We start from the raw sequence: 26,085 nt of genomic DNA on the forward strand, positions 1-26,085 counted from the left end.
CAAAATCGCACACATTCCACAACCAAGGGCAACATCTTGTGTTGCCATGGTAACACGGATACAACTTCCATGCAACGCCTGAATGTCACTCGCTCTTCAACACGCACACACATGCACACACACACACACTTTTCCCACTTTTTTTTGTTGTGCTGGCAAGTCCTGACAAGAAGAAGGTCTCTTCTTCATGCACTACTCTCTGTGTGCGTGTGTGTGTGACAACCCCCAACGGTCTGCCAGTCAGATGCATGGAGTGCCGCCTTTTCTGTGAATGCTCAGGAATGTTCTCCACTTTGTAACGCGCGCGCTTGTGAAAACAAAAAGCGCTCACGAGAGACAGAGTGACAGGAAGTGAACCAAAAAAAAGAATGCGAATGAAAGTCAGACAGAATAGAAAGAACAAGCACGTTGATCTGTTGAATCCGATGCTACGCTAACATCGATTAGCATTAAAAAAAAAAAAGCTCATCTGCTGCAGCTGTCGCTCGTCGAAGCTTGTCTGTCTTCAAACAGACTTTTTTTTTTTTTGCTTCTGTTTGGCTCTCGTCACGCCGGAAAAGATGCCGGCGGAGCGGCTGGCAGTATTTCACAAGTCGTGCCTGCGCTGTAATTGTGGCCTTCGTGTTGTTGGTTCCCAACCAAATCGCTTTCCAGGACCTGCTCGATGATGTTGTCATTGTCGCTCCATCGTGTTGTGGTTCACCTTCTCACGGTTATTTTGCCAATCAACTCAAGTGTTGAAATGTCAATTGGGGGAGCGTTGCGTCTCCCTTAGAAACAATTTACTTCCCATGGCAATTTTTATTTTTTTATGTATTTTTTTTGTACAAAAATAATTTTAAAAAAAAGAGCATCACACACTCACCAGATAAAATATCTCGAATGGAACAACTTGTGATCATGTTTTAGCCTTCATCAGATGACGAGTGCTTCAGCCAGAACAAAAAAAAAAAAAAAAAAAAAAAAAAATTGTTTTGTACTAACATAAAAGTTTGAGTTGATGTTACTTTTGCTATCATCATCATTCAAATACAAACATTTTTTGTTCCTTTTCACACTTCCTGTGTGTTCTGCAGTGTGATGCTAACGCTAATGCTAATGCTAATGCAAATGCCTGAACTGATTCTTTCTCACTGTGACCTCGTCATACCTAAACCTTTCACTCCAGCCAGGCTCATCCTCCTGGGCATGCGTGCTTATCGCCTTATAAGGTCTTGCCTACCTGCCAGCATGCTCCACCCCCTCCCTTAGATGTGTGTGTGTGGGTGTGTGTGTGGGTGTGTGTGTGTGTGTGTGTGGGGGGGGGGGTCCCAGCCATTTTCACAGAAGCAGTCCCGTTCGCTCCCGGCTGTTTTACTGGATTTTGACTGATTTTGCAAGGCCCACAGAATATTGTGTTCAATTGCTATAAAAGCATGGAACCTATCAAAAGAAAGATTAAAGTCTCTTTTTTTCATCAGGAAAAAAAAAGAAGTATGTTTCTATCTGCTTCCGTTTTGCAGCAATTAGCATTAGAAGAGAGATAAGTTTCATCAGTTTTCACAAATGTATTCAAAATTGTAAGTAATTGAGCTTTTTTTCCCCCACATGGCCCTGGTTGATCTCCTTTGCTCTGCTGCCACCTGCTGGCTGTTTGTGTAATAACTACCATTTCTACAAACGTTCTTTGCAGTTGAGAGGCTGCATCAAAGCCTTCTGTATGCTCTAGCATAAAAAAAACACAACAACAAAAAACGTATTAATACGTCTTTGGGACACTTACGACATTTAAAACTCAAACAAACGTATTTATACGTTATTGGGAGCAAATGAGTTAAAGAGACAAAGGTTCCTGTAAAGGGAAGCTACCGACGAGGGACACACACAAACACACACAAAGATAAAACCTGATGATTGATAACAGCATCTGTTGACGTTGCACTCAGTTTGTCGGTGTCATGTCACCCAACCAGCCGCCATGTGATGGCAGCATAGCAGCTAGCTAACATAGCAGCTAATGGAGGCAACAAATTTGGAAGCGGACATGTTAGTCAACATATTGTCAACTTAGTTCAAGTGACTGTTGGCAAATCAGCAATTCTAAAAATCGGACACATCATAGCAGCTAGCTGACATTGCGAGCTTAAAAGTTGCCTGCATAAAAGTGGACGAAATGAGGCTCATTAACATGACCGCAAGGAATGAAGCTTTTGTGAACACTGATTCTAAAAATTGTATGTATGACCGGCAGATGGAGCGCTTTTGCAGGGTTTCAAATGCCTCGAAGTGGTGCATCATTTTTAGGGCAAATGTCTCCAAAGTGGTTCGTTTTTTCACCTATGGAGGACCAAAACTGCCAAAAGTCTAAATAAATAAATAAATAAATGACTACAGGTGAAAATAAAAAAGGACAAAAAAATATATAATTCGAAAATGTTATCCCAAAAAATAAATATAAAAGGAAATAAAAAGATAAAATCCATTATTTTCTGTAATGCAATTAAATAAGCAAACATGCCATACATTCTGGATTCATTACAAATCAACTGAAATATTGCAAGCCTTTTATTGTTTTAATATTGCTGATTCTGACTTTTTTTTTTTACTTGGTCTGAGGAAATATTATTATATTTTGAGATAGGATATTTGAGTTTTCTTAAACTGTAAGCCATAATCTGCAATCTTAAAAATAATAAAAGGCTTGCAATATTTCAGTTGATTTGAAATGAATCCAGAATGTATGGCATTTTTGTTTATTTAATTGCATTACAGAAAATAATGGACTATCACAATATTCTAATTTTCTAAGACAGTCCTGTATATATATATATATATATATATATATATATATATATATATATATATATATATATATATATATATATATATATATATATATATATATATATATATATATACACACATTTGTATTTAATTTTTGAATTATAGTTCTTATATCCGTTTTTATTTTCACTTTTAGTTGTTTATTTATTTATTTAGTGATTTATTTAGTCATTTATTTATTTTAAATTTTGGCAGTTTTGGTCCTCCATACTTGAGTTGATCGACGGCTCCTGCTGCGAGGTCTCAGATTTGGTTGCCAAGACAACAGTCAGGAGCTAGGTCCAACTTTTCTGCAGGTTTGCGCGTCACGAGACGGAAGCTTGGCACGAGGTAAGACTGCCCTCTGCTGCATGGTGAATTAACAGCAAGTCAATTGTATTACTTGTGGCTTATTTTGGTGAACTTAACGTCGTTTACGTTAACAGACCCTCCTCGGTCGTTTAGGCTTGTATGTTGGTTTGATTTTTAAGTTCTTCCGATGAAAGCCGAGCGTTTTGACGAGGAGCGTCTGTCGCCATGGTGACACAAGACCGGAAGTAAGGCCGTCCGTTGTCGCTAGCATGCTAACGGCCGCTACCTTGCGCTTCTCCTTTTGACACTTGACTGCAATGGTCCAAAGTCGTGCAACACAGCAAACACGCACGGGAGGAGACGTGAGTACGTTTTCACTTTTGACTTGCGCATGGATGATGACGTCACGCCAGCTTCGGCGATGACTGAGCCGGCACAACTGCTCTTATCACTTAGCAACACCAACTCCTGTGCTCAATGCTGATCACGAACAAATGGGAACAAATAACGCGTTGTGTTTTGAGTGTGACATTTGCATCATGTTGAGCATCACGCGAGTACAGCCTCGAAATGTTACCGAGGTGACTATGGCGTTTGATTTGTGCCACAATTACGCAAGCGTAATGGCATGTTTCGTGCGTACAAAGTGTGTTGTATGTACAAAATGTGTTTCGTACGTAAAAAACGTGTTTCGTGCGTACAAAAAATGTGTTTCGTACGTACAAAACCGTCCTCGCGCATTCTTGCTACGCCTCTCCTCTACGCGTACAATACCTTGATTCACGCTTACGATGTATGGGGTCGTTTGGAGAGATTTGTGTCTTTATTTTCAATCAAACAAAAAAAGGGATTTGCAAAAAAACAAAAACAAAACAACAACCTTTAAATCAAACAAAAAGGGGATTTGCAACATCAAATAAATTTCAATCAAAAAGGGGATTCCAAATAAAAAAATCAATTTAAAACAAAATTAATGGATTTGTATTAAAATAAAAACTTTTGCAAGCAAGTTTTTTTTGTTTTGTTTGCAAGTCGTGACTTTTGGTTGCAAATCTGTTTTTTTTGGTTGCAGATCTGTTTTTTGGTTGTGAATCTTTTTTGGTTGTGAATCTTCTTCTGTCTTGTGTGGGCGGGGTCCTCCTCTCAACCGAGGATAGAAGCCTTTTCATTGGTCAAGCTTGGAAGCCTCTGTGACGTTCATTGGTCAGTTATGAATGGGAGTGTGGCAATGTCCGTCTGACTTTTCCTGGCCCATTCTACAGTCACCGCCAGCATCGAGGTAAATATTAGTTTTTTTTGGTTTGTTTTTTAATAGTTTAGTTTTTTTTTAGTTTTCTGTTTTAGTTATATCTTACATTTATCTAAAAGCAACCCTTGATCTTTCATTTATCCGGTGCTTTTGTCTAATCATTACAGTTAGCTTAATCACTCACTCAGCACTGGTTCACACGGCAGGAGAATTGGCCCGATTTTAGCCCCGAATTTCCCCTCCCGACAAACGTAAGGACGCACCGAGACGCAAGCGATAATCTTCACAGATAATCCTGCCATGTGTGTTGTCACCACCAGTGTTGCCACAGTTACCTTGAAAAAGTAACTTAGTTACTTTACTGATTACTTGGTTTTAAAAGTAACTAAATTGCGTTACTGATTACTTGATTTTAAAAGTAACTAAGTTAGATTAAAAGTTACTTTTTTAGTTACTTTCAGCAGCTGCCGATAACACCATCTCAACATAAAAATAATGCAGTAGAAACGGAGTTCCAAATACTTTATTGAAAGTGCATTTTTAACATGAAAATAAAGGTTTTTTTTATGAAAAACAAAATAGGCAGTCTCTCTTGACTTCTTGTAACGTAAATACTTTTTATAAAACAAAAAATAAAAATCTATCCAGGTTGAAAATGAAAATCCCCTAAATTCCTCTATTGTTTGTTTGTTCCGCTATTCCACATGTATCAGTTTAAATATTTATTAGTAGTTATTGACAGTTATAATTGTTTTTTGGTTTGTTTGTTTTTTCTCTTCAAAATAAGGATCAGGAAAACAAAAGGTTGATAATTTAATGTTAAATATAAATATTTAACCTTTAGACAGACACCAACACAATTAAACAGAATATTTGCACATTGTGAAGTATTTCAGAAACATAAATTTAAGACATGAAATAAACCTACCGTCCAGCCAAAAGAAATATGAAGCCACCTTATGGAACAATAAATCTATCAAACACATTTTAACCACTTAATATATGCAAAAATATTTCCAAAAGTTCATTTCCCTTTTTAATCAACAATTTTTGTATTTAACAATTTTTTTTTCTTTTGTCATCACTTTCATTTTTGGTTAATGTATGACATCTTTTTTTGTTTTTTTAATCTGAGAGACGATGATGACAACAGAATCACTACTGTTTATATTTTGTTTTTTGGGCTGTCGTAATCGCGGGCACGTCTCAGTTCTCCTATCTGCTGCTCATGCTAGTTGTAGACATTGACAGGGAGCCACAAACTGAGAAATGAGATACTTGCAGTGTGCTTTTAGCTTAGCTGGTGTGTTGGCTGTGGGACATACCTGTGTCGTTTGAATCCATGCATTGGATCGTCACGGGAGTTATTCTTTTTGGCTCGCGCGCAGTACCAACGCCGGCCCGGGACATACAAGTGCACCGAGAGGACTCGATAGCCATGGGAAATACCGAGATGTACGGCACCGGCTTCTGCTAACTGTCTCCATTTGTATGTTGTCACTCGTTGCGCGCGCGCGCGCCGTGTCGCGAGCACGGAAACACGGAAGTAGCTTGAATGGTGATGCTACTGAAATGTAAACAAAACAAGTAGAGCACGGCGCAGAACTCTTGCTATTGTTATGAAAACCATAAAGCCTCACTCGCAACCGATACGGTCGTTTAGCTCCCCTTGACGAACGATGGTTCGGTCGAATCGTTTTTTTGTTCCACCCCTACTGAAAACGTGACTTGTCTGACGTCACTCCCCCTGGCGAGAGGGCGGAGACGACCTCATCCCATAATGCTTCACGGACCAATTGAGGATGGAAATAAATTATTTTTTTTACCACTTTTATGGTCCATAATGCACACTTTTTTTGTTGTGTTGTGTGCCTGTTGGTTAATAAAACTAGTAGTAAAAGTATCATCACTTTTGTTTTGAATGTGCAAACCATTCATGACCAGACCATGGCTGAATTCAGTGTGGTGATCAATGACTTCTGCCTCATCTTCGTAGATAGCAGTAGTTGTTTGTGACTGTTACAACAGTGAGATAGTTTGCCTTCTTCATGAAAATGTGGAGTAACGCATTGATTCTCTGGGCAGTAACTTTAATCAGACTACTTTGTAGAATAAAGTAACGCGTTAGACTATTAGTTACTTTAGAAAGCAACTTTTTTGAGTAACGCGTTACTAAGTAACGCGTTACTAAGTAACGCGTTACCGGCAACACTGGTCACCACACACGGCGCCTCCCGATATCGGCGCTCGGAAGGACCCCCGACTTGAAATTGGGCATATCCAACATGTTGGATTTTTTGGCCTGACTTGGCTCCGCGCAGCCGATTGACGGTGACGTGCAGCCAATCAGAAAGCGAGCCAGAGAGGAAGCTGGTGCGGAATCCAAAATCCAAACAGTCATGAAGCAGTAGAAAGTCCGTGATTGTGCTATTACACTTTTTATTTTATTTTTTAATTATTTGTATTTTTTTTTAAACACGTACACACATTCTCCACAAATAAACGTGGTCTCCGGGTGGGACGCCACGCGCGCCGCCAGCACCGAGCCGAGGGCAAGCGATGTCTCGTCAGTGCCCATTTACACTCCTTTTCTTTTTATGCTGCTTTTTCGGCTGAAAACCAGGATCGACTCATGTTGACGAAGCCACGTTTAATCTCGAGAGGTTTTGCGAGACTTCCCGTCACATTCTTGAATGAACTCGGCCCGTGTGGGGTGTGTTGATTGTGCAGTGTGGCCGCACACCACACACGGTACGTTCAAAACTGGAACTCCCGTGATTTGTTCTCTTCACGTGTAAGGAGGGATAGCTTTAATATGAAGTTTTGTTGTTTTTTTACTCATACAGAAACCTTTGCATTCACTTCACATACTGTACAAGAAGGACTGGGAATCAAATTTATTTACACTAGCTGCTTTCCCTACATCTGGTATGTTTGAAGTAAAGATTCAATTTGTAATACTTCTTTGATTAGGATTTATTGGTCCTGGTTGTTTACTGTACAAGTCAAGTTGAAAAAGTGGGGGAATCTGAGTAATAGGTGTACTCATGCACTGTCCTAACTATGGCATTGAGTTAACAGTGCTTTTGGGCATTCCATGTTTTTCTTTTCTGTCTGTTCGTTACACCATATATATACCTTTGGTGGCACAAGACACAATGCACAAGAAAATAAAAGGGGTGGTGTTTTTTTTCCCAGCATAACTATGCACTGTCACACCGCCACGGTTCATGCTTTTGTTGTCACAGTCAGGTTCCCGTTTTATTTTGAAAGTACTAACTCTCCTCTCACCCCAGGTCACTTACCCTTCCTGCAGCTCACTGATTACCGGTCCACGCCCATGATTACCGCCACCTGTTTCCAATCAACCCGGACATAAAAGCCACCTGCATTCTCCCCTCAGTTGCCGAAGTGTCACAACTCAGTGCATGGAAGCGTCCTCACAGTCCTCGTACCACAGTCCTTGTTTGATGTCTTGCCTTGCCTTGCCTTGCCTTGCCTTGCCTTGCCTTGTCTTGCGTCCTTAGTTTGCCCCTTGTTTTCCTCCCTAGTGGAGCGCCTTTTGTTGTCCCTGTTTTTGAGTGCCCTTTTTGTATCTCCAGTTTGGAGCTCTTTTTGTTCAGCCTTTTTTCTCTCTTTGAGAGGTGTTTTTTGTTCCGAGCCATTAAAGCTGCAGCCTTGTTGGCCAACTGTCACTCTGCGTCTGAGTCCTACCTTCTCTCACCGTGTCAGTACACTTCGGCCAGCATGGACCCAGCAGAGAAGTTGGAGGCTGCACTTCGGCGACAGGCCACTCGCCTGTCGCACCAGGAGGAGGTCCAGCAGGCTATGGTCACCCGGATGGGGGAGCTCGCTGGACAGGTGCAGGAGCTGGTGAGCCACCTGCAACACTCCACGCCGACCGTCACAAGACCAGAAACCGCTGAACCACCGATCCCGACTCCAGCCTTGGCCGGGGCTGGATTGAGACTGGCTCCCCCGGAGCGATACTCGGGAGACCAAGGACATTGTCAGGCATTCCTGACCGAATGCAACATACACTTCGATCTCTCACCACAGGCATTCCCCACAGACCGTTCCGCGTGGCCTTCATGATATCCCACCTGACGGGACGAGCCAGAGACTGGGCCACCGCGGAATGGGCACGGCACTCCCCGACTTGCTCAACCGCAGCCGGGTTTAGCAGGGCTCTTCGCCTCGTGTTTGATCCAACCAACATGGATCGGGAAAAAACTCGAGAGCTTAGCAACCTCAGGCAAGGCCGAGAATCGGTGAATGACTACACTATCCGATTCCGAACTCTAGCAGCCAAGAGTGGCTGGAACGACACAGCCCTCTTTGACCACTTTTTGAAGGGGCTCTCCACCGCTATGCAAGAACTCTTACTGCCCGTGGACTTACCTAGCGACTTGGACTCATTGATCTCGCTGGCCATCCGCACCGATCACCGAAGGCGAGATCTCATGCAGACCAGCGGACACCATCGGAGGCCCGGCTCTGGATTCTTCCGGCACCCCGCAGCAAGGGAGTCTCCACAAGGGGCACCTCCCCAGTCGTCCACCGCGGGGAGGTCCAGCGAGAGTGACGAGGAGCCGATGTAGCTTGACCGCGCCCGACTGACTCACCATGAACGCCAGCGACGTCGTCAAGAGGGGCGGTGCTACTACTGTGGAGAACAAGGCCATTTGGTGGTGGCTTGTCCCACCAAGAGAGCCTCTCCGGTGAATTCCGAGACTCACAAGCAAGTCACGAATCGAAAACTCACGCAAGTCAAGATTTCTTGCCATGCCATTTCCACAGACTTACTAGCTCTCATCGACTCCGGAGCGGACGAGAGCCTCATGGATGGTTTCTCCTGGCAAAGTCGAGATGGAGTTAGAGAAGGTCAGCGCGGTCAGAGACTGGCCCACACCTGAATCCAGAAAGAAGGTGCAACAATTCCTGGGCTTCGCCAACTTTTACCGGCGCTTCATCCGCAACTTCAGCTCCATCGCAGCTCCACTCCATGTCTTGACCTCTCCACAGCAACGCTTCGCCTGGACCCCGGAAGCCAACACCGCATTCAATGAACTCAAGAAACGTTTCACAGAGGCCCCGATACTCAGAGTTCCCGATCCTACCCGCCAGTTCGTGGTCGAGGTAGATGCCTCCAATCTGGGTGTCGGGGCCGTACTATCCCAAAGAAGCCAGGAGGATGAAAAGGTGCACCCCTGCGCGTTCTTGTCCCGGAAGCTCTCCAAGGCCGAGCGCAATTACAGCGTTGGAGACCGGGAACTACTGGCTGTCAAGGTCGCCCTTGAAGAGTGGAGGCACTGGCTGGAGGGCGCGGAACACCCCTTCATCATTTGGACCGATCACCGCAATTTGGAGTACCTTCGTCAGGCCAAAAGACTGAACCCACGACAGGCCAGGTGGTCGTTATTTTTTAACAGATTTTAATTTTCTTTGACTTACAGACCCGGAAGCAAAAACGTCAAAGCAGATGCTCTTTCCCGAATTCATGACCCTGATACCACAGCAACCGAACCAGAACCCATCCTGCCTAAAGACTGCGTAGTAGGAGCAATATCCTGGCAGATTGAAGAGGAGGTCAAGGAGGCGCTCCAAGACATGATCGCATCGAAGGAGTGCCCACCACGGCGGCTTTTCGTTCCGGAGGCCCTAAGAGCACAGGTGATCAATTGGGCACACACCTCTCGCCTGTCTTGCCACCCAGGTACTCGCAGGACCCTATTCGCCGTCGCCCGAAGATTCTGGTGGCCTTCTATGGAGTCCTCGGTGCAGGAATATGTCAAGGCCTGCCCAGTTTGTGCCAGAAATAAAGCATCAAATCAACCCCGGATGGGTCTCATCCAACCACTGCCGATCCCCTCAAGACCCTGGGCTGAAATCTCAATGGATTTTGTTACTGGACTTCCCACTTCACATGGTAAAACTACAATACTTACAGTTGTCGACCGCTTCTCAAAAATGGTCCGCTTTATTCCATTACCCAAGCTACCCTCAGCCAAAAGAACAGCCGAAGTCATGGTCGACCAGGTGTTCAGGATCCATGGATTCCCGCGACACATAGTGTCGGACCGCGGGCCCCAGTTTGTTTCTCGTTTTTGGAAGGAGTTTTGCAGAGCCATAGGGGCCAAGGCGAACCTAACCTCAGGTTACCACCCAGAGGCAAACGGACAGGCTGAGCGACTCAACCAACAGCTGGAGACCGGACTTCGATGCTTAGTCTCCCAAAACCCGTCCACATGGAGCAAGAACCTGGTATGGGTCGAATTGGCGCATAACTCCTTACCAACCTCTGCCACAGGAATCACGCCCTTCAAGTGTGTTCATGGATACGATCCACCTTACTTCGCGGACCTGGAGGAGGAAGCCTCAGTCCCCTCGGTTCTCGCCATGGTCCGCCGATGTCGCCGAATCTGGTCAGCAGCTCGACTGGCACTACAGCAGCAAGGCGACAGAGTGAAAAGAGCTGCTGACCGGAGGAGGAAGGCCGCACCCCAATACCAGCCGGGCCAGAAGGTATGGCTTTCTACTAAGAACCTTCACCTCAAAGTACCTTGTCCAAAGTTGGCCCCAAGATTCGTGGGGCCATTCCCGATTGCCAAGACCATAGGTCCTGCCGCCGTGCGCCTTTGCCTGCCTCGATCCCTCCGCACCCACCCCACCTTCCACGTGAGCCAGGTCAAGCCTGCCCAGGACAGTTCCCTGGTCCCGCCTGAGCCTGCGCCGCCCCCTCCGGAGATGGTGGAGGGGGGCCCAGTGTATAAGGTCAGGAAATTATTGAATGTCAGGAAGCGGGGCCGGGGACACCAATACTTGGTGGATTGGAAGGGTTACGGGCCAGAAGAAAGGCAGTGGGTGCCCGCCCGGTTCATCGTGGACCCCTCCCTCATCGAAGATTTTTATGATGAGCACCCTGAGATTCCTGGGCCGTCGAGAGCCGGCCGTTGAGGGGGGGGGGGGTACTGTCACGCCGCCACCAGAGTGGCGGTTCATGCTTTTGTTGTCACAGTCAGGTTCCCGTTTTATTTTGAAAGTACTAACTCTCCTCTCACCCCAGGTCACTTACCCTTCCTGCAGCTCACTGATTACCGGTCCACGCCCATGATTACCGCCACCTGTTTCCAATCAACCCGGACATAAAAGCCACCTGCATTCTCCCCTCAGTTGCCGAAGTGTCACAACTCAGTGCATGGAAGCGTCCTCACAGTCCTCGTACCACAGTCCTAGTTTGATGTCTTGCCTTGCCTTGTCTTGCGTCCTTAGTTTGCCCCTTGTTTTCCTCCCTAGTGGAGCGCCTTTTGAGTGCCCTTTTTGTATCTCCAGTTTGGAGCTCTTTTTGTTCAGCCTTTTTTCTCTCTTTGAGAGGTGTTTTTTGTTCCGAGCCATTAAAGCTGCAGCCTTGTTGGCCAACTGTCACTTTGCGTCTGAGTCCTACCTTCTCTCACCGTGTCAGTACACTTCGGCCAGCATGGACCCAGCAGAGAAGTTGGAGGCTGCACTTCGGCGACAGGCCACTCGCCTGTCGCACCAGGAGGAGGTCCAGCAGGCTATGGTCACCCGGATGGGGGAGCTCGCTGGACAGGTGCAGGAGCTGGTGAGCCACCTGCAACACTCCACGCCGACCGTCACAAGACCAGAAACCGCTGAACCACATGCATTGCCAATGTAGTGTATGTAACTATCACATACAATTTTGCTTGTCTTGAAAGCCTGTATGTGATAATGGCACGGTTAAAAGATGCAGATGCCTTTTATGTTACTTACCGTAATGAAAATGTTCGAAGTAGTCTTTGATTCGGAAGTTAACTTCTTTTTTTCCCCCCCATTTGATGCCCTCATCCAACAGCCCCATGAGGGCTAAAACTTGTCTTCCTTGCTTCTTCCACTAAGCAGGAAAGCAGTTCGGAGCTGCTTCGCCCCGTAACATAACAAAACTTAAATTCTGCTGAGTAAGTAAAAGTCAGAGATGCAGATAAAAATTCAAACAGAAAAGGACCGAGTGCTATAGTAAACTTAAAAAAAATTAAAAAAAATGGCAGTAATGCCCATGACGACACGTTGATTAAGTTCTGCCCGATTGGATAGTAATCAGCCAATCAGGATTTACTCTACTGTCCGACTCCTGATTGGTTAACAATTGTGGCACAAATATACAAATATTACGCCTCGACCCTTGCATCGTAAGCGTGAATAAAAGTATTATACGCGTAGAGGAGAGCATGCGTAAGGACGGTTTTGGGCGTAGGAAACGGATTTTTTGTACGCATGAAACACATTTTTTACATACGAAACACATTTTGTACATACGACACACATTTTTTATACGCATGAAACACATTTTGTACGCACAAAACACGTCATTACGCTTGCGTAATTGTGGCACAAATCTAACGCCATAGGTGACGTTAGTTCTACTTCGTCCCTCCCGACCGCCAGGTGGCGGTGATCAAACCAGCATTGAATCATAGAACGAAAGTTACATATGTAACTACGGTTCTGTGTGTCCTGAACGACCGCCAGGTGGCGGTGCTATGACCAGCACGGAATTCCCCTTATCGCGACAGCGACATTGAGCAAGAATAACAGAATATGCTTGTCCCTAGTTCCGGCTGATGTAAGCCCGCACATAAAAAGGGATCGTCGCCAGGACACATCCTCTCAGAACCTTCTCGCGCAAACCAACACGAGGGCTCTGAGTGACAAGCAATGCTGGCGGTCGTTCGGGACTCATAGAACCATAGTTACATATGTAACTTTCGTTCTATTCCGTCCCTCCCGACCACCAGTTAGCGGTGCTGTAACCAGCACGGAACGCCGAATACCAGCGATGTCACGAAGACCCTGCAAAGTGTACCTCACAACGGGGCCTCCGCAGGACCACGAACCACGTCCAGAGGATGAGGAGAGGTGACATCCAAGCTGTAGAACCTTGAGAACATGCAGGGCGACGACCAGAAGGCAGCCGCACAGATGTCCTCCAAGGGCACGCCTTTCAGAGCAGCCCACAACATAGACACACCCTGGTGGAGTGACTGAGAACCGTTGGCGGAAGGGACCGACCAGAGACCCGGTACGATTGCCGAATCGCATCTCTGATCCATTGAGAGAGTCGTTGCTTGGAAGCAGCGGTCCCCTTAGTTGGGCTGTGGTAAGACACAAACAGCTGGGTGTCCAAATGTCGTAGCATCCAAATAAGAGCGGAGCGCCCTCACAGGACAGCAAAGGCCTGGAGCGGCATCCCCGTCCGTTGATGTTGGAGGAAAATGCGCAAGTCGAATAGGGCGATTGGCTTGGGAGCCCGACAAAACTTTGGGCACAAAAGGAGCAAACCCGCCTGTCTATTTTGGAATGAAGAAGTAGGGGGAGTAGAATCCCCCTGGGTGAGCCAAGGGATCTACTCCTTCGATAGTGGACTTGGCTAGGAGGGCCTCCAGCTCCTGATCCAGAGCCAGTGCCCTCACCGGGTCGTTGATGACCGTCTCCCTGACCAGGTTGGAGAGAGGGGGCTGGCGTCGGAATTTGAATCCTGTACCTATGAGTTAAGGTTCAAAGCACCCATGGATCCGAAGCGAGGGCAGCCCAGCAATTGAGATGCCGACAGGAAAAATAACCGACTGCCGGCCCCTCAGGCTCAATCCCTAGCTCAATCCCTGGCACAGCCGCCATGCGCCAAGGGCTTGCTGGAACAAATTGGCCTGGTAAGGCTAGCAAACTTCTGCTTTGTGTTATTGGCACGCACTGTACATTCAAGTGCTCCTGTCGCGGCCGAGCTGAAAAGTTGGCCTGGAACCACCGGGAGGCGACGCAGTTCCTTCCGTGAGGGCTCACGCAAGGGAGACTGAGCCAGCCAGACCTGTCGGCGTGCTTGGGTGAGCAAAGACATACAACGGCCCTCATCCTCTCTCAAGGCTTCCTCAGCAGAGACGATCAGTGAAGCCACGGAATACTCCACCTTAGGCATATGTTCCAGTCCGATAGGAGTAAGGAACCGCATATTTGTCAAGAGCACGTCCATCCGCAGGAAGCTGAGAAAAATCACTCGGGTTGAGCCGCAGGTCTGAAAGTCAGTCAAAAACAGACGAGATACAGGGATCCAAAAGGACTCTGATGAGTAGTCCATCGGAGTGAGGTCACACTCGGTAGGAGGCTGAGAAAACACCAACATGTCCAACTTAAGACGCCGGAAGGCGCTGAGCATAACCTTCCGCACCACTTCCTCACCAGCTGAAATCTGCTCTGAAGGAGGACAAGTCTCTGGTCTGTAGCCTCCTCTTCGGCCACGTCTCTTTACCGACGTCGTCAATATTTTGAAGCAGATGTAATGCCGCTGCTGTTTATTTTTTTCCATGTCAGCCATGCTGAAACGTGCTTGCTATGGAAATCTGACAGCGTTGTCAGTGGTGCAAGAATAATGACTCATATAAATTTTTTCATGTTTTTAAGACTATAAAATGGCAGCATGGGAATAATATACATACAGGCACATGAAAAGTAAAAATGGCAGAATGGCAGAAACAGATAATTTTGAAAACAGAGGAACAACACATTGTGGTGTATTGTTACTAATGTGACCGCTAGGTCGCGCTGTGGTATGTTGTTGACATGTAGGTTGAGCGCAAACAGCTGAGCATTTCTTCATTATGTTGGAAAAGACGTGAACGCGGTTTTGTGCTGCTGCTGCTGCTGAATATTCTCTTGTCGGTTAGCAGGTGGAGATGAGTGCTGATGATGTCACAAAGGGCGTGGCCTGCACGCCGAAGCCGCCCGTGTTTCTTCACTTTGGAGGCGGAGACAGCAAAACGCGGGCGCGTTGCTCGGGCGTGTGCGTGATGGACGTCGCCCTGCCCCCGGGGACAACCGTCAACGTGAGTCCGCCACCGTGACGATGATGTTTGATAACACGTTGGATTGAGACCGACCGTTAGCATGTCGGTGATGTCATCCACGGATGTCGAAAAATAACCAATAATAAGCCAGACGGCGGCCATCTTGCGTTGCCACTGTTACTGTCAACTTGAGTTGATTTTGGTTGCGTGTCTTCCGCTTTTTGAGCGTTAGAACTGGAAAAAAATAAAAGAAAAAGGCGGCCAAGTGGGATAAGTCGACTTTGGAAACAAGTGGACTAAAAAAGTCTGCCACCAAGCGCCGCCAGAAGCACAGTAGTCCGCAGTCCATGTTTCTGCACAGACATTTGTTTGCAGACGCACGCAGTTTCTTGAGTTGATTGTAGCAAAAGGACGCACGCAATCATTTACTTGTTGAAACATCATCTCCAATTTTTCACTTTGAAGCCACAATTCCATGCATAAGGTCAATATCATGTGTCAACTAAATGCTAGTTAGTGTTTGTGGACTTCAATCACTTGTGCGCTAATGCTAATCACAATTGCTAACCGTATGCTAATTGTGTTGGTATTTCATAATGCACATGACAGAGATAATAAATAATGAGTAGTTATCCACTCACTTCAACCTTAGAGGATTAAAACATAATTCCAAATCAACTTAAAGGGATACTTCACTTATTTAGCTCATTCTAGCAATAAAAAGTAAATATTTTGGCGATATATATATATATATATATATATATATAAATGCCGGGCGGAGCAGCAGCTTATGGGGCAGCTGCTCCTACTCTCTGTCATGCTCGGCAAAAACCTGAAATCTACAGGACTGTGGACGACAAACTAATAGTGGAAGATGAACTTTTAAACTTCCTTGCTGTGAAATTGAGAACATTGAGCCAGGATGAAATTGTTATGCTGGCAGTTAACACGTTTGACTCGGAGTCCATTGAGGCTTCTAAGAAGGTGCTGTTTGAGGTGTGTCAAACAACGCAGCGCAATATAGCGCATAAAGGAGTACAGAAAGACATTAACAACGTGAAGAGTTGTCTGAAAGTACCCAACGAATGTGGGGAAGAGATACCGCATTTTGTCTCACACTATTTGGAGGCTTTGCCCCCTGTGACATTCACTAGCATGGATGTATGCAGTCTGCTAAAAAAAAAATGGAACAGTTACACGCTGACATTGGTGCCTTGAGGAGTGCGCTGCAACTTCAGAGGGAAGTGTGCGCGGATCTTCGCATGATCACCAAGGATGTCAATCGCCGGGTTTGCGACCTGGAACACGCCCGCGAGTGAAGTGAAGCTGCGCCTGGTCTGAAGAAGAAGCCAGGTAAAGGCATGGCAATTGTGGGCACAGGAGCGGGTGGTCACCACATTAAAACAGTGACGACAAAAATGGTGAGTGTCTTCGCTACTAAATTCTCGCCTGATCTGGACACAGAGACATTGTCTCACTACCTTCGGAAGCAGCTTGGACGCGAAGTGGCTTGCCAGAAAATAGTCACTGCTAATAATAGATTCTCCTCGTTTAAAGTTACTGTTGAGTGTCAAGAGGTGGCCGAGATTTATAACCCTGAGATATGGCCGAATGGAGCTTACGTGAGACGCTTTTATGGGCAGAGCAGCAGGGCTGGTGTTACTGGCTCGAATGATGCTAGCTTGGGAGCACAGTTGAGTGGGGCTCGGGTGGGCTGTAACATTCGCTAGATTCAACATGGGTTTGAAAGTCCTGTCGACAACCGTCGCGGTCTGCGATTGGGGCAGACTGTAGAGGATCGAACTCGGCGAATAGTTGATCGCCTGTTGGAACAGTGTGATTTGCTGTGTTTGGAAGAGACGTTTCTGACAAAACAGGATCTAGAGGGATTGGACTCACTGAATGATAACTTTCATGGAGTGGGAGAGTCCAGCGTCGACATTAGTGATGGAATAATACATGGATATATTCCTGGAGGAGTAGCAATTCCCTGGAATAAAATACTTGATTCTTGTGTAAATATAATCAGGCTTGGAGTGGACTGGTGTATAGCAATTCAGTTGACATGTAACGGAAAGGAATGTGTAATACTGAATGTTTACACCCCATATGAGTGTAATTTTAATGAAACTGAGTATTTGTATAGATTAGCTTTTATGAATTCTTTTATACAGGATAATAAGTGTTCTAATGTATTTATTATTGGGGATATGAATGCAGATATTACTGATAGTAAGTCACTTTTTGCAGATCATTTGATGCAGTTCTGTGATGACAATGGCTTGATTTTGTCATCCAGAGACCTACTGCCTGTAAATAGTTTTACATATATTAGTGACCTCTTGGTTGGATCACTGTGTCGCAACAGCGGATGCACATGCTTCTCTGACAGACATGAGCATTCTTTATGATCTATCAACAACTGACCATTTACCATTTGGAATGGGGATAAATGATCAATTGTTGCCTCTAATGGAAAACTGTTGTCATGAAAGTAGACTGTATTTGGATTGGAGTTCTCTCGCACAAGAAGACATTGTATCATATTGTATAAGTGCAGACATCTTATTCGAAAATATACACCTGCCTCGAGAAGCAGTCGTGTGTAGAGATAATAATTGTAAGAACTCTGATCATATATCAGCTATTTCTTCTATGTATGAGGATATAATTGATTCATTGATTAGGTCAAGTAAATGTTTTCAAAAGCCTAAATTTAAAAATAAATTAAAACCGGGATGGAATGCTCATGTGGCAGAATTCTATGCAAAGGCACGTGATGCTTCTAGAGAGTGGATATTGTCTGGAAGGCCAAGATGTGGTACAATTTATGAGTACAAGAGGGTCACTAATGCACAATATAAATATGCACTATGCTTCATTGTAAAAAATTAGCAGGCAATGAGAGCTGAATCTATGGCCATAAAACTGCAGTGTAACAATACATATGAATTTTTGAAAGAGGTTAGGGCCATGAAAACAAAAAACTCTCTACCATGTGCTGTTGATGGCAAAACTGGAACAGATCATATCTAGCAACATTATAGTAGGTTATTTAATTGTGAACAGAGTAACACTTACTGTGTGAATGATGTTGACAGCTCAGATACGATCCTTTGTCATGAAGTACTGAAAGCTATCTCCAATTTGTCAAACAACAAAGCTATTGGTTTGGATGGCATCTCAGCTGAGCACTTAAAGTTTGCAAGTGCGAGGTTACTTCCCCTGATCTCCATTTGTTTCACAGCTTTTTTTGTTCATGGGTTTTTGCCTGACTCCATGCTAACTGTGCTATTAGTTTCTGTCATTAAAGACAAAGCTGGGAAGATTGGTAGTTCAAACAATTACAGACCAATTGCTGTGTCGAAAGTTCTTGAAGCAATATTGCTGGATAAAATCTTAACGATTGTTACATCCTCAGTCAGCCAGTTTGGTTATAAAGCAAATTTAGGTACAGACATGTATCTATGCTCTTAAAGAAATTATTGGCAAATACAAAGCTCAAAATTCATTCATTTTTATGTGCTTTATGGATGCATCCAAAGCCTTCGACAGGGTAAATCACAGGAAGCTGTTTATGAAGTTGACACAGAGGGGTGTGCCAAATTATATTGTTCGAATTTTAACCTATTTGTATGGTCAGCAAACGATGAGAATTAAATGGGGGAACAGTGTCTCCTTACCATTTCGCACTACAAATGGGGTTAGACAAGGGGGAGTATTATCCCCAGTTGTTTTTAACCTATATTTGGATGAGCTGTCAGTAAGGCTGAAGGCATGCAATACTGGCTGTTATAGTGGTGATTTGCTGCTAAATCATCTGATGTATGCAGATGATTTGTTGGTTTTCAGCCCGAGTACTGCTGGGTTACAACAATTGCGCAACACCTGTGCTAGCTATGGCTTGGAGCATGACATCAGGTACAATGCAGCTAAAAGTATGGTTCTGATATGTAGAACAAGGGAGGACAACGGTCTGACATTTCCTGCTTTTTATCTGTCTAATATTGTGCTTCATGTGACAAATAAAATAAAGTATCTGGGACATATATTAACAGAAGATCTGTCTGATGACGATGACATGAATAGGCAATGTAGGACATTATACGCACAAGCAAACACTCTGGCACGCAACGCAGGTTTGGTTTCTGTACGGACGAGGTGAAGATCGAATTGTTTAAATCATACTTTACACCGCTGTACACAGCTCACCTGTGGTCAAATTACAAGAAAGGAAGTTTGCAAAGGATGCAGGTGGCCTACAATAACGCTTTGCGGGTGCTCCTTAGGAGGCCAAGATGGACCACAGCAAGTGAGTTGTTTGTTATAACTAGAATAAATGTATTACAAGCTACTTTGCGAAAGCTTGTATACAGTTTTATTTGTCGCTTGAATGGGACTATGAATGAAGTTGTGCTGTCTTTGACTGATATTAAGTGTAGTGCTGTACGGTATCAGTCTAGGATGTGGAAACATTGGTATGACTGCATGATGACTGTATAACCGTCCCCTTTTTATTGTTTCTTATTGTTTTTTATTGTTTTGATTGTGTGTGTTTTTGTTATTTGTTTGTATTGGACTTAGAGTGTGGAATAAAGTTGAATTGAATTGAATTGAATATAATTAATTTGATGACATCACAAGGGCTCGGGTAACCAATCGCAGCTCAGCTGCTTTCTAGGTTTGGTCATGTGCCATTCACAAGCTGAGCTGCGATTGGTTACCCGAGCCCTTGTGATGTCATTTTCAGTCGACAGCAAGTTGCAAAATGTGTTTTTAAAGGTACTAATTGTACATGAAAAATAATTTTTTTAATTTATTATAGGCAAAATATTAATGTTTGACTGCCCAAAATGGCTAAATAAGTAAAGTATCCCTTTAAGGAAAGATCATATCAATTAATCGATAATCGATAATGGCGGCCCAACACTTGGCCCGAGAGTTACGTGACGAGAGAAGATAAACAATTCTTTGTCATGAAATTTGCATGTATCTCTTCTCCCAGACTTTTCACCAGAGGTGGGAGTAAGTCATTGTTTTGCAAGTCACAAGTAAGTCTCAAGTCTTTACCCTCAAGTCCCGAGTCAAGTTTCAAGTCAAGACTGACAAGTCTCAAGCGAGTCACAAGTCCTACACTTTAAGTTTCAAGTCCTTTCGAGTCTTTTTAACATCATCGTAGATTATATTATTTCGGGTGACCATCAAAGTAGGAGTCAGGGAGTGAACCCAGAGTATTCAATTTAAAACACACACCGCAGACTTACTGTAAAGTATAACAATGCAGACTCACTATAAAGGAATTTGTTCTAGTGTAGTTGCCGTAGATGGCGATCCAAGATGGCCGATCTTCTGCGCACGCGGGTCACCGATCGTGCAGGGGTCACCAATCGCGTCTTGACAATGTCAATCAGTCTGAGTCAAACGATAACATGTCGAATGTCGATGATGTCATCAGATTGAGACGATCACCTTTAAGAATTTCTACACGGCCCTGCTGAGCGTGAGGCTGCAGAGGCGGAGCCCAGGCCAGGAGGGGGTGGCGGCCAAGTGGTGCACGGCCCTCCGAGACCGCCCCCTCATGAACAACCCGCACACGGAGGCGGGCGCGCAGGACTACTACACCATCGACAGGAAGCAGGTGAGTGCACCTTTGTGCCGTCCGATCTCGCCGCTGACGCCGCGTGGTCGTGTCGTTCAGATGCAGGTGGAGCCGGACGACGTGTCGTGCGTCCGGCTGATCCTCAAGCAGCCGTCGTCAGCATGGTTGACCTTCAGCCTGGAGGACGTTCGCATTTTCCCCCGCGTGCAACCTGTACGTAAAAAGTGGCGTGGATGTTTTTCGGGTCGGACAGCCGGCACGAAAATTGAAGATCACGATGATGTCATCGTGTTGCAGGAGCCTGACAAGGAGCTCTCTGATTGGCTGCTGGCTCTGAACCTGGTCGACCGACAGCCGCAAACGCAGGTACGTTGGTGAGCGAGACGCTACTGTGACTTCGAAGTGCAGCCGACTTTTTCAAGTCGCCAACTGCTGCGGATCCCAAAAGTAGGTCCCAAATTAACCTTCAATATTCAAACAAATTATTACTTATAATGTTGCGGGTATAATGTTGCGGAATAGAAGTGTGACAATATATCGATTAGGGGTGGGACAATACGGGTAAACCACAATTCTATACTGTGACGATATTTGACTCACAATATCGATAATATCACGATACACGATATCTACGATTTTCGATATATTGTCAAAAAAATTTAGCAATATATCACGATATGTGACTGAAAAAGCCAACAGATGCCCATAAAAAGGAAAATGTCTAATTATGCATTTATTTAATGCCAAAAATTGTACAATGTACAAAGTTCTGCATTGTGCTTCACTGCCTCTTAGTCTTTTAACTAGGGGATGGGCGAGTATCGATACCAGGTATCAGTATCGGGCCGATACCAGCCTTTTTTCAAGTACTCGAGTACTCGTGACGCAAATGAGTACAAGCGACCGATGGCAGAGGTGAAAGACGTTAAGTGAGTCCTCCTTGCCTGTAACTGGCGCTAGCTTGCAGCAGTTTTTCATCAAAACTTCACCGGTTTGGAAATACTTCAAAATTGTGAATCTTAAACTAAAAGAGCATTTTTGTGTTTTATTTTGAGCGTTAAGACTATTGAAGAGTGACTATGCTGTTTTGTTTTTTTTGCCAAAATTAAAGGAAATATATTTAGTGATTTTTTTTATTTATTTTTTTGTCAAAATGTACTACTGGTATCGGCAGTTGGTATAGGTATCGGTGAGTACTGAGGGTCTGAGTATTGGTATCGGTATCGGTCTGAAAAAAAAAAGTGTTATCGAACATCCCTACTTTTAACTGTAAACATTGTCAAGTGAGACAAATTAAAGTGCATAAACATTTAGAACAAGGGTGGCGAGATCCGGTCCTCGGGGGCTGCAGTCCTGCAGGTTTTGGATATTTCTTAAAACAGCTGATTTATGCCATTCAAGCCTGATAATTAATTGGAATCAGCTGCACTTTGAGTAGGGAAATCTATAAAGCCTGCAGGACTCTGGCCCTCGAGGACCGCAGTTTGCCACCCCTGATTTAGAACATAACACTGCACAGCTGGACATATGACATCGATATTTACTGTCAGTGTATCGATAATTTATTGCAAAAGAGAGCGCAACAATTTATTGCAATATCGATTTTTTTTCCCACCCCTAATATCAATATCGTGATACTTTGTTTCCCAATAGATTATCAATACGCCTATGCCAAGTATCGCGGTATTTGTAGTGCATATCCAGCCACTATAACGACTCCATTGTTCATGACGTATTGAGCAATTAATTGGCGGGCCACTAGGGGGAGTGCCTCATAAGAGTGGTGGGGAAATGGACGCAAGTTTTCAGGGGAAAAAGACTCATCAGCTTACTTTTCCTTGCGTGAGACATTTATCTGTCCAGCACCTGACTCACTTTTGCATGTTTCTATGAAAATCTTCCATTTTAACGTTTACATTTTTGAAGCAAACCATTTTTGAGGATTATTAATATTGATTTAATTGGATTGAATATTTAAGTCATTTTATTTATTTACACCAGTTTGAATATTGTGTTTTAGTGATGGTACAAAAAGAAAAAAAAATAATTGAAAAAAACATCAGTTTATGACTTGAGTAGTTTTTTATCGTAGATTATCGTGGATTTATGACCTGACCAATATATCAATAATCACTGTATCGGCATATCGTGAGATAATCATTATGGTGAGCCTCGTATCGCATATCGTATCGTATCGTGAGGTTCCCAGACCTGCTGTGGAATATCCAGCAATCAAGATTTGAGATTAAAAAAACAAAAAAAAAATATTTAGTTAAAAAAAAAAAAGTCTTTATATTGTTTAAGAGCAAAGCATAAAAAGAGAGATGACCAAAAAAAGCTTTTCAGTGAATTTTCATGATCACTTCATCAACATTTTGTACTGAAATTATTTCCGTGAAAATTATCCACAAATCTTTCCCACACCAAGTTTGAACACGGCAAGAAATATTTGCACTTGTTACGCGCTCAAACTGGATTTGCGGATGACACGTCGTGTGGTTGATGTCGCCGTTTGCGAGACGCTCAAAAAAAAAAAATCAGTAAGTCAGTAATTTGGAAACCATTTGAAAATGAAAGTGTATCGATGTCAGCGTATTTGTGAAAGATTTCATTTTGAAGTTGTGCGATTGTTTGCTGAGTCTTATTTTGATCATGCGTGTAAGCCAGGTGTGTCCAAACTACGGCCCGGGGCCCATTTACGGCCCACCGTCCATTTTTTAGTGGCCCACGACATATGCTAAAAATGGAATCAGTTCAAATAAATAAAAACAAAAATGAAGTGACATCATCTAGCAGCAGCCAATAGAAAAGCCTCTTCAAATGACATCGCTCCCATGCTGTTGTTTTTTTTTCAATATTGCGCACAAGTAATACACATTATTAAAAAAAAAAAAACTAATACTGAAACTAACTAAAAGTAAGCATTTATTAAAGAAGTAAAACTAATAAAAACTAATTAAAATGGAAAAATTCTAAAACTATAACAACCCATCCATCCATCCATCCATCCATCTTCTTCCGCTTATCCGAGGTCGGGTCGCGGGGGCAGCAGCTTTAGGAGGGAAACCCAGACTTCCCTCTCCCCAGCCACTTCAACCAGCTCCACCGGCGGGATTCCAAGGCGTTCCCAGGCCAGCCGAGAGACATAGTCTCTCCAGCGTGTCCTGGGTCGTCCCCGGGGCCTCCCGCCGGTGGGACATGCCCGGAACACCTCTCCAGGGAGGCGTCCAGGAGGCATCCGAACCAGATGCCCGAGCCACCTCAGCTGGCTCCTCTCAACGCGGAGGAGCAGCGGCTCGACTCTGAGTCCCTCCCGGATGACCGTGCTTCTCACCCTATCTCTAAGGGAGAGCCCGGACACCCTGCGTAGGAAACTAATGCCACCAAACCGGACCCCCTCAGCTATAACAACCCATCCATCCATTTTCTCAACCGCTTATTCCTCACAAGGGTCGCGGGGGATGCTGGAGCCTATCTCAGTGGTTCTGGGCAGTAGGCAGGATACACCCTGGACTGATTGCCAGCCAATCGCAGACTATAATAACCCTACTGCCATATTACAAATAAATTGGTTTATATATTGCAGCATTTTTCTAAATATGCAAAAGCACAAATAAATTTTGCACAATTTTTAGCACTAAACAGAATTTCTCTTCATAACATTATGTGGCCCTTGCTTCTGATTTTCTGTATGTGGCCCTCAAATGAAAACGTTTGGACACCCCTGATGTAAGCAGTTTGTCGAATTGAGAATCATCCGACAATTTGTAACATTAAATATCGTGTTTGAGTCAAAGTACGCCTTTTTGTGTTGTAACCATTTTTTTTCCCTTTTGAATGACCGTTGTGAGATGAAGCGCATCTGATGGATGGATGGATGGATGGATGGATGGATGGATGGATGGATGGAATGCATATTGTGCAAATGAAACTGCCGTGCATGTACTGTGCGAGTTTGTGCGCCCCCCGCAGGCGGATGCGTCGGCGTCCGTGTCATGCGGCCTCCAGCAGATGTGGGCCTTGAGTCAAGTCATGCAGAGCAGTCAGAGCCACGCCGCCTCCGTCGGACGGTTTGATGTACGCACACACGCACACCTTTCATCATACACGGGCTGAAGCCGAGACAAAAAAAAAACAAAAAATTAAAAAACAAAACAAAAGAAAATCATAATCTTTCAAAAGAATTATAAGACAGGATGTTCACAAGTAGGCATTGATGCCATTTTCGCATTTTCTCCCAACACCGTCTCTTTCCTCTTCCTCTTTCCGTCTTCCTGCTTCCTTCCTTCAATCTCTCCTTTAGACTACTTTCATCCCTCTCTCTTCCATCCCATCTTTCCATTCTTCCTTCCTTCCTGAGGTCAAAGTTTATTTTGATCGTACATTTCAATACAGTAAGACTGTCCAAAGTGCTTCACATCTTCAAAACAAAACATGACGAATGAAAGAATGGAAATTTCAAACACTCAAATGGAAATAGCAGTAAGACTTAAAAAAGACAAGAGATGAAAAGTACACATTGAAACAATCCAATTCATTTTGCTTCCTTGCTGGTCGTGACTTGACAGGCTAGTCACAAATTGGGCCCGTTCAATTATCAAGGAAAAAAAAGTCAGAGGTCAATAAGTGTCAATCTCCTTGTTTGTATACAATATATTCAGGAATTGTGATGATCGATCATATGTTCACTAAATGAATGAAAAGGAAAGAAGTCACATATGGATGAATTTCTATTCATAATAATCTGTCCATGGTTGACTTTTGTGTGTTTTTTTTTTTGCAGGTGGATGGATGTTACGATATTCATTTATTATTTCTGACATAAAACAATTTATTTTCGCATGAATTTCTAGTGTTGAGCTCCCGTTTGATGCCACTCGACCCCCATGTAACATGACAAGAAAATAAAAGAAAGAAAGAAAGAAAATGAAAAGTTGTCATTTGTGAGTTGGACCTGCACAGGAAATGCCCCGCCAAAATAAAAGTGTGCGTGCATGTGTTTGGAGGGAAGGTTTATTTCAATCGTTTGTTTGAAAAAGTCAAACTTTTCTGTTCTTTTAGTTGACCAAGTGGAGGAGTTCAAGTATCTTGGGGTCTTGTTCACGAGTGAGGGTAGGATGGAGCGGGAGATCGACAGGCGGATCGGTGCAGCATCTGCAGTGATGCGGACTCTGTATCGGTCCGTCGTGGTAAAGAAAGAGCTGAGCCAAAAGGCAAAGCTCTCGATTTACTGGTCGATCTACATTCCGACCCTCACCTATGGTCACGAGCTGTGGGTTGTGACCGAA

The 26,085-nt window shown here is 44.3% G+C and overlaps 1 protein-coding gene across 8 annotated transcripts; it reads left to right on the plus strand.

The window, feature by feature from the left end:
- The first annotated feature begins 3,074 nt into the window (after window positions 1-3,074).
- Window positions 3,075-25,749, plus strand: nicn1 (nicolin 1). Of its 8 annotated transcripts, none has more exons than XM_077502141.1 (7): window positions 3,075-3,153; window positions 15,079-15,237; window positions 20,654-20,836; window positions 20,897-21,010; window positions 21,095-21,163; window positions 24,770-24,874; window positions 25,581-25,749. In XM_077502141.1, exons 2-7 carry the CDS (start codon window positions 15,088-15,090, stop codon window positions 25,620-25,622), a joined length of 663 nt encoding a protein of 220 aa, XP_077358267.1. In that variant the 5' UTR covers window positions 3,075-3,153; window positions 15,079-15,087; the 3' UTR covers window positions 25,623-25,749. The 8 variants fall into 8 exon arrangements, with proteins under 8 accessions (XP_077358267.1, XP_077358269.1, XP_077358262.1 ...); XM_077502143.1 differs by having other exon boundaries at window positions 3,095-3,153; window positions 15,082-15,237; XM_077502136.1 differs by lacking the exon at window positions 3,075-3,153 and adding an exon at window positions 3,198-3,476.
- The last annotated feature ends 336 nt before the right edge of the window (window positions 25,750-26,085 follow it).

This window comes from Festucalex cinctus, chromosome 17, assembly GCF_051991245.1.
Source record: "Festucalex cinctus isolate MCC-2025b chromosome 17, RoL_Fcin_1.0, whole genome shotgun sequence".
Taxonomy (NCBI): domain Eukaryota; kingdom Metazoa; phylum Chordata; class Actinopteri; order Syngnathiformes; family Syngnathidae; genus Festucalex; species Festucalex cinctus.

Bases quoted from the DNA above. Each gene is read 5' to 3' on its own strand.
- nicn1 (XM_077502136.1), top strand. From the start codon at position 3,432: ATGGTCCAAAGTCGTGCAACACAGCAAACACGCACGGGAGGAGAC. The intron at 20,837-20,896 runs GTGAGTGCACCT...CGTGTCGTTCAG, and splicing joins ACACCATCGACAGGAAGCAG to ATGCAGGTGGAGCCGGACGA. The intron at 24,875-25,580 runs GTACGCACACAC...TTTTTTTTGCAG, and splicing joins CCTCCGTCGGACGGTTTGAT to GTGGATGGATGTTACGATAT.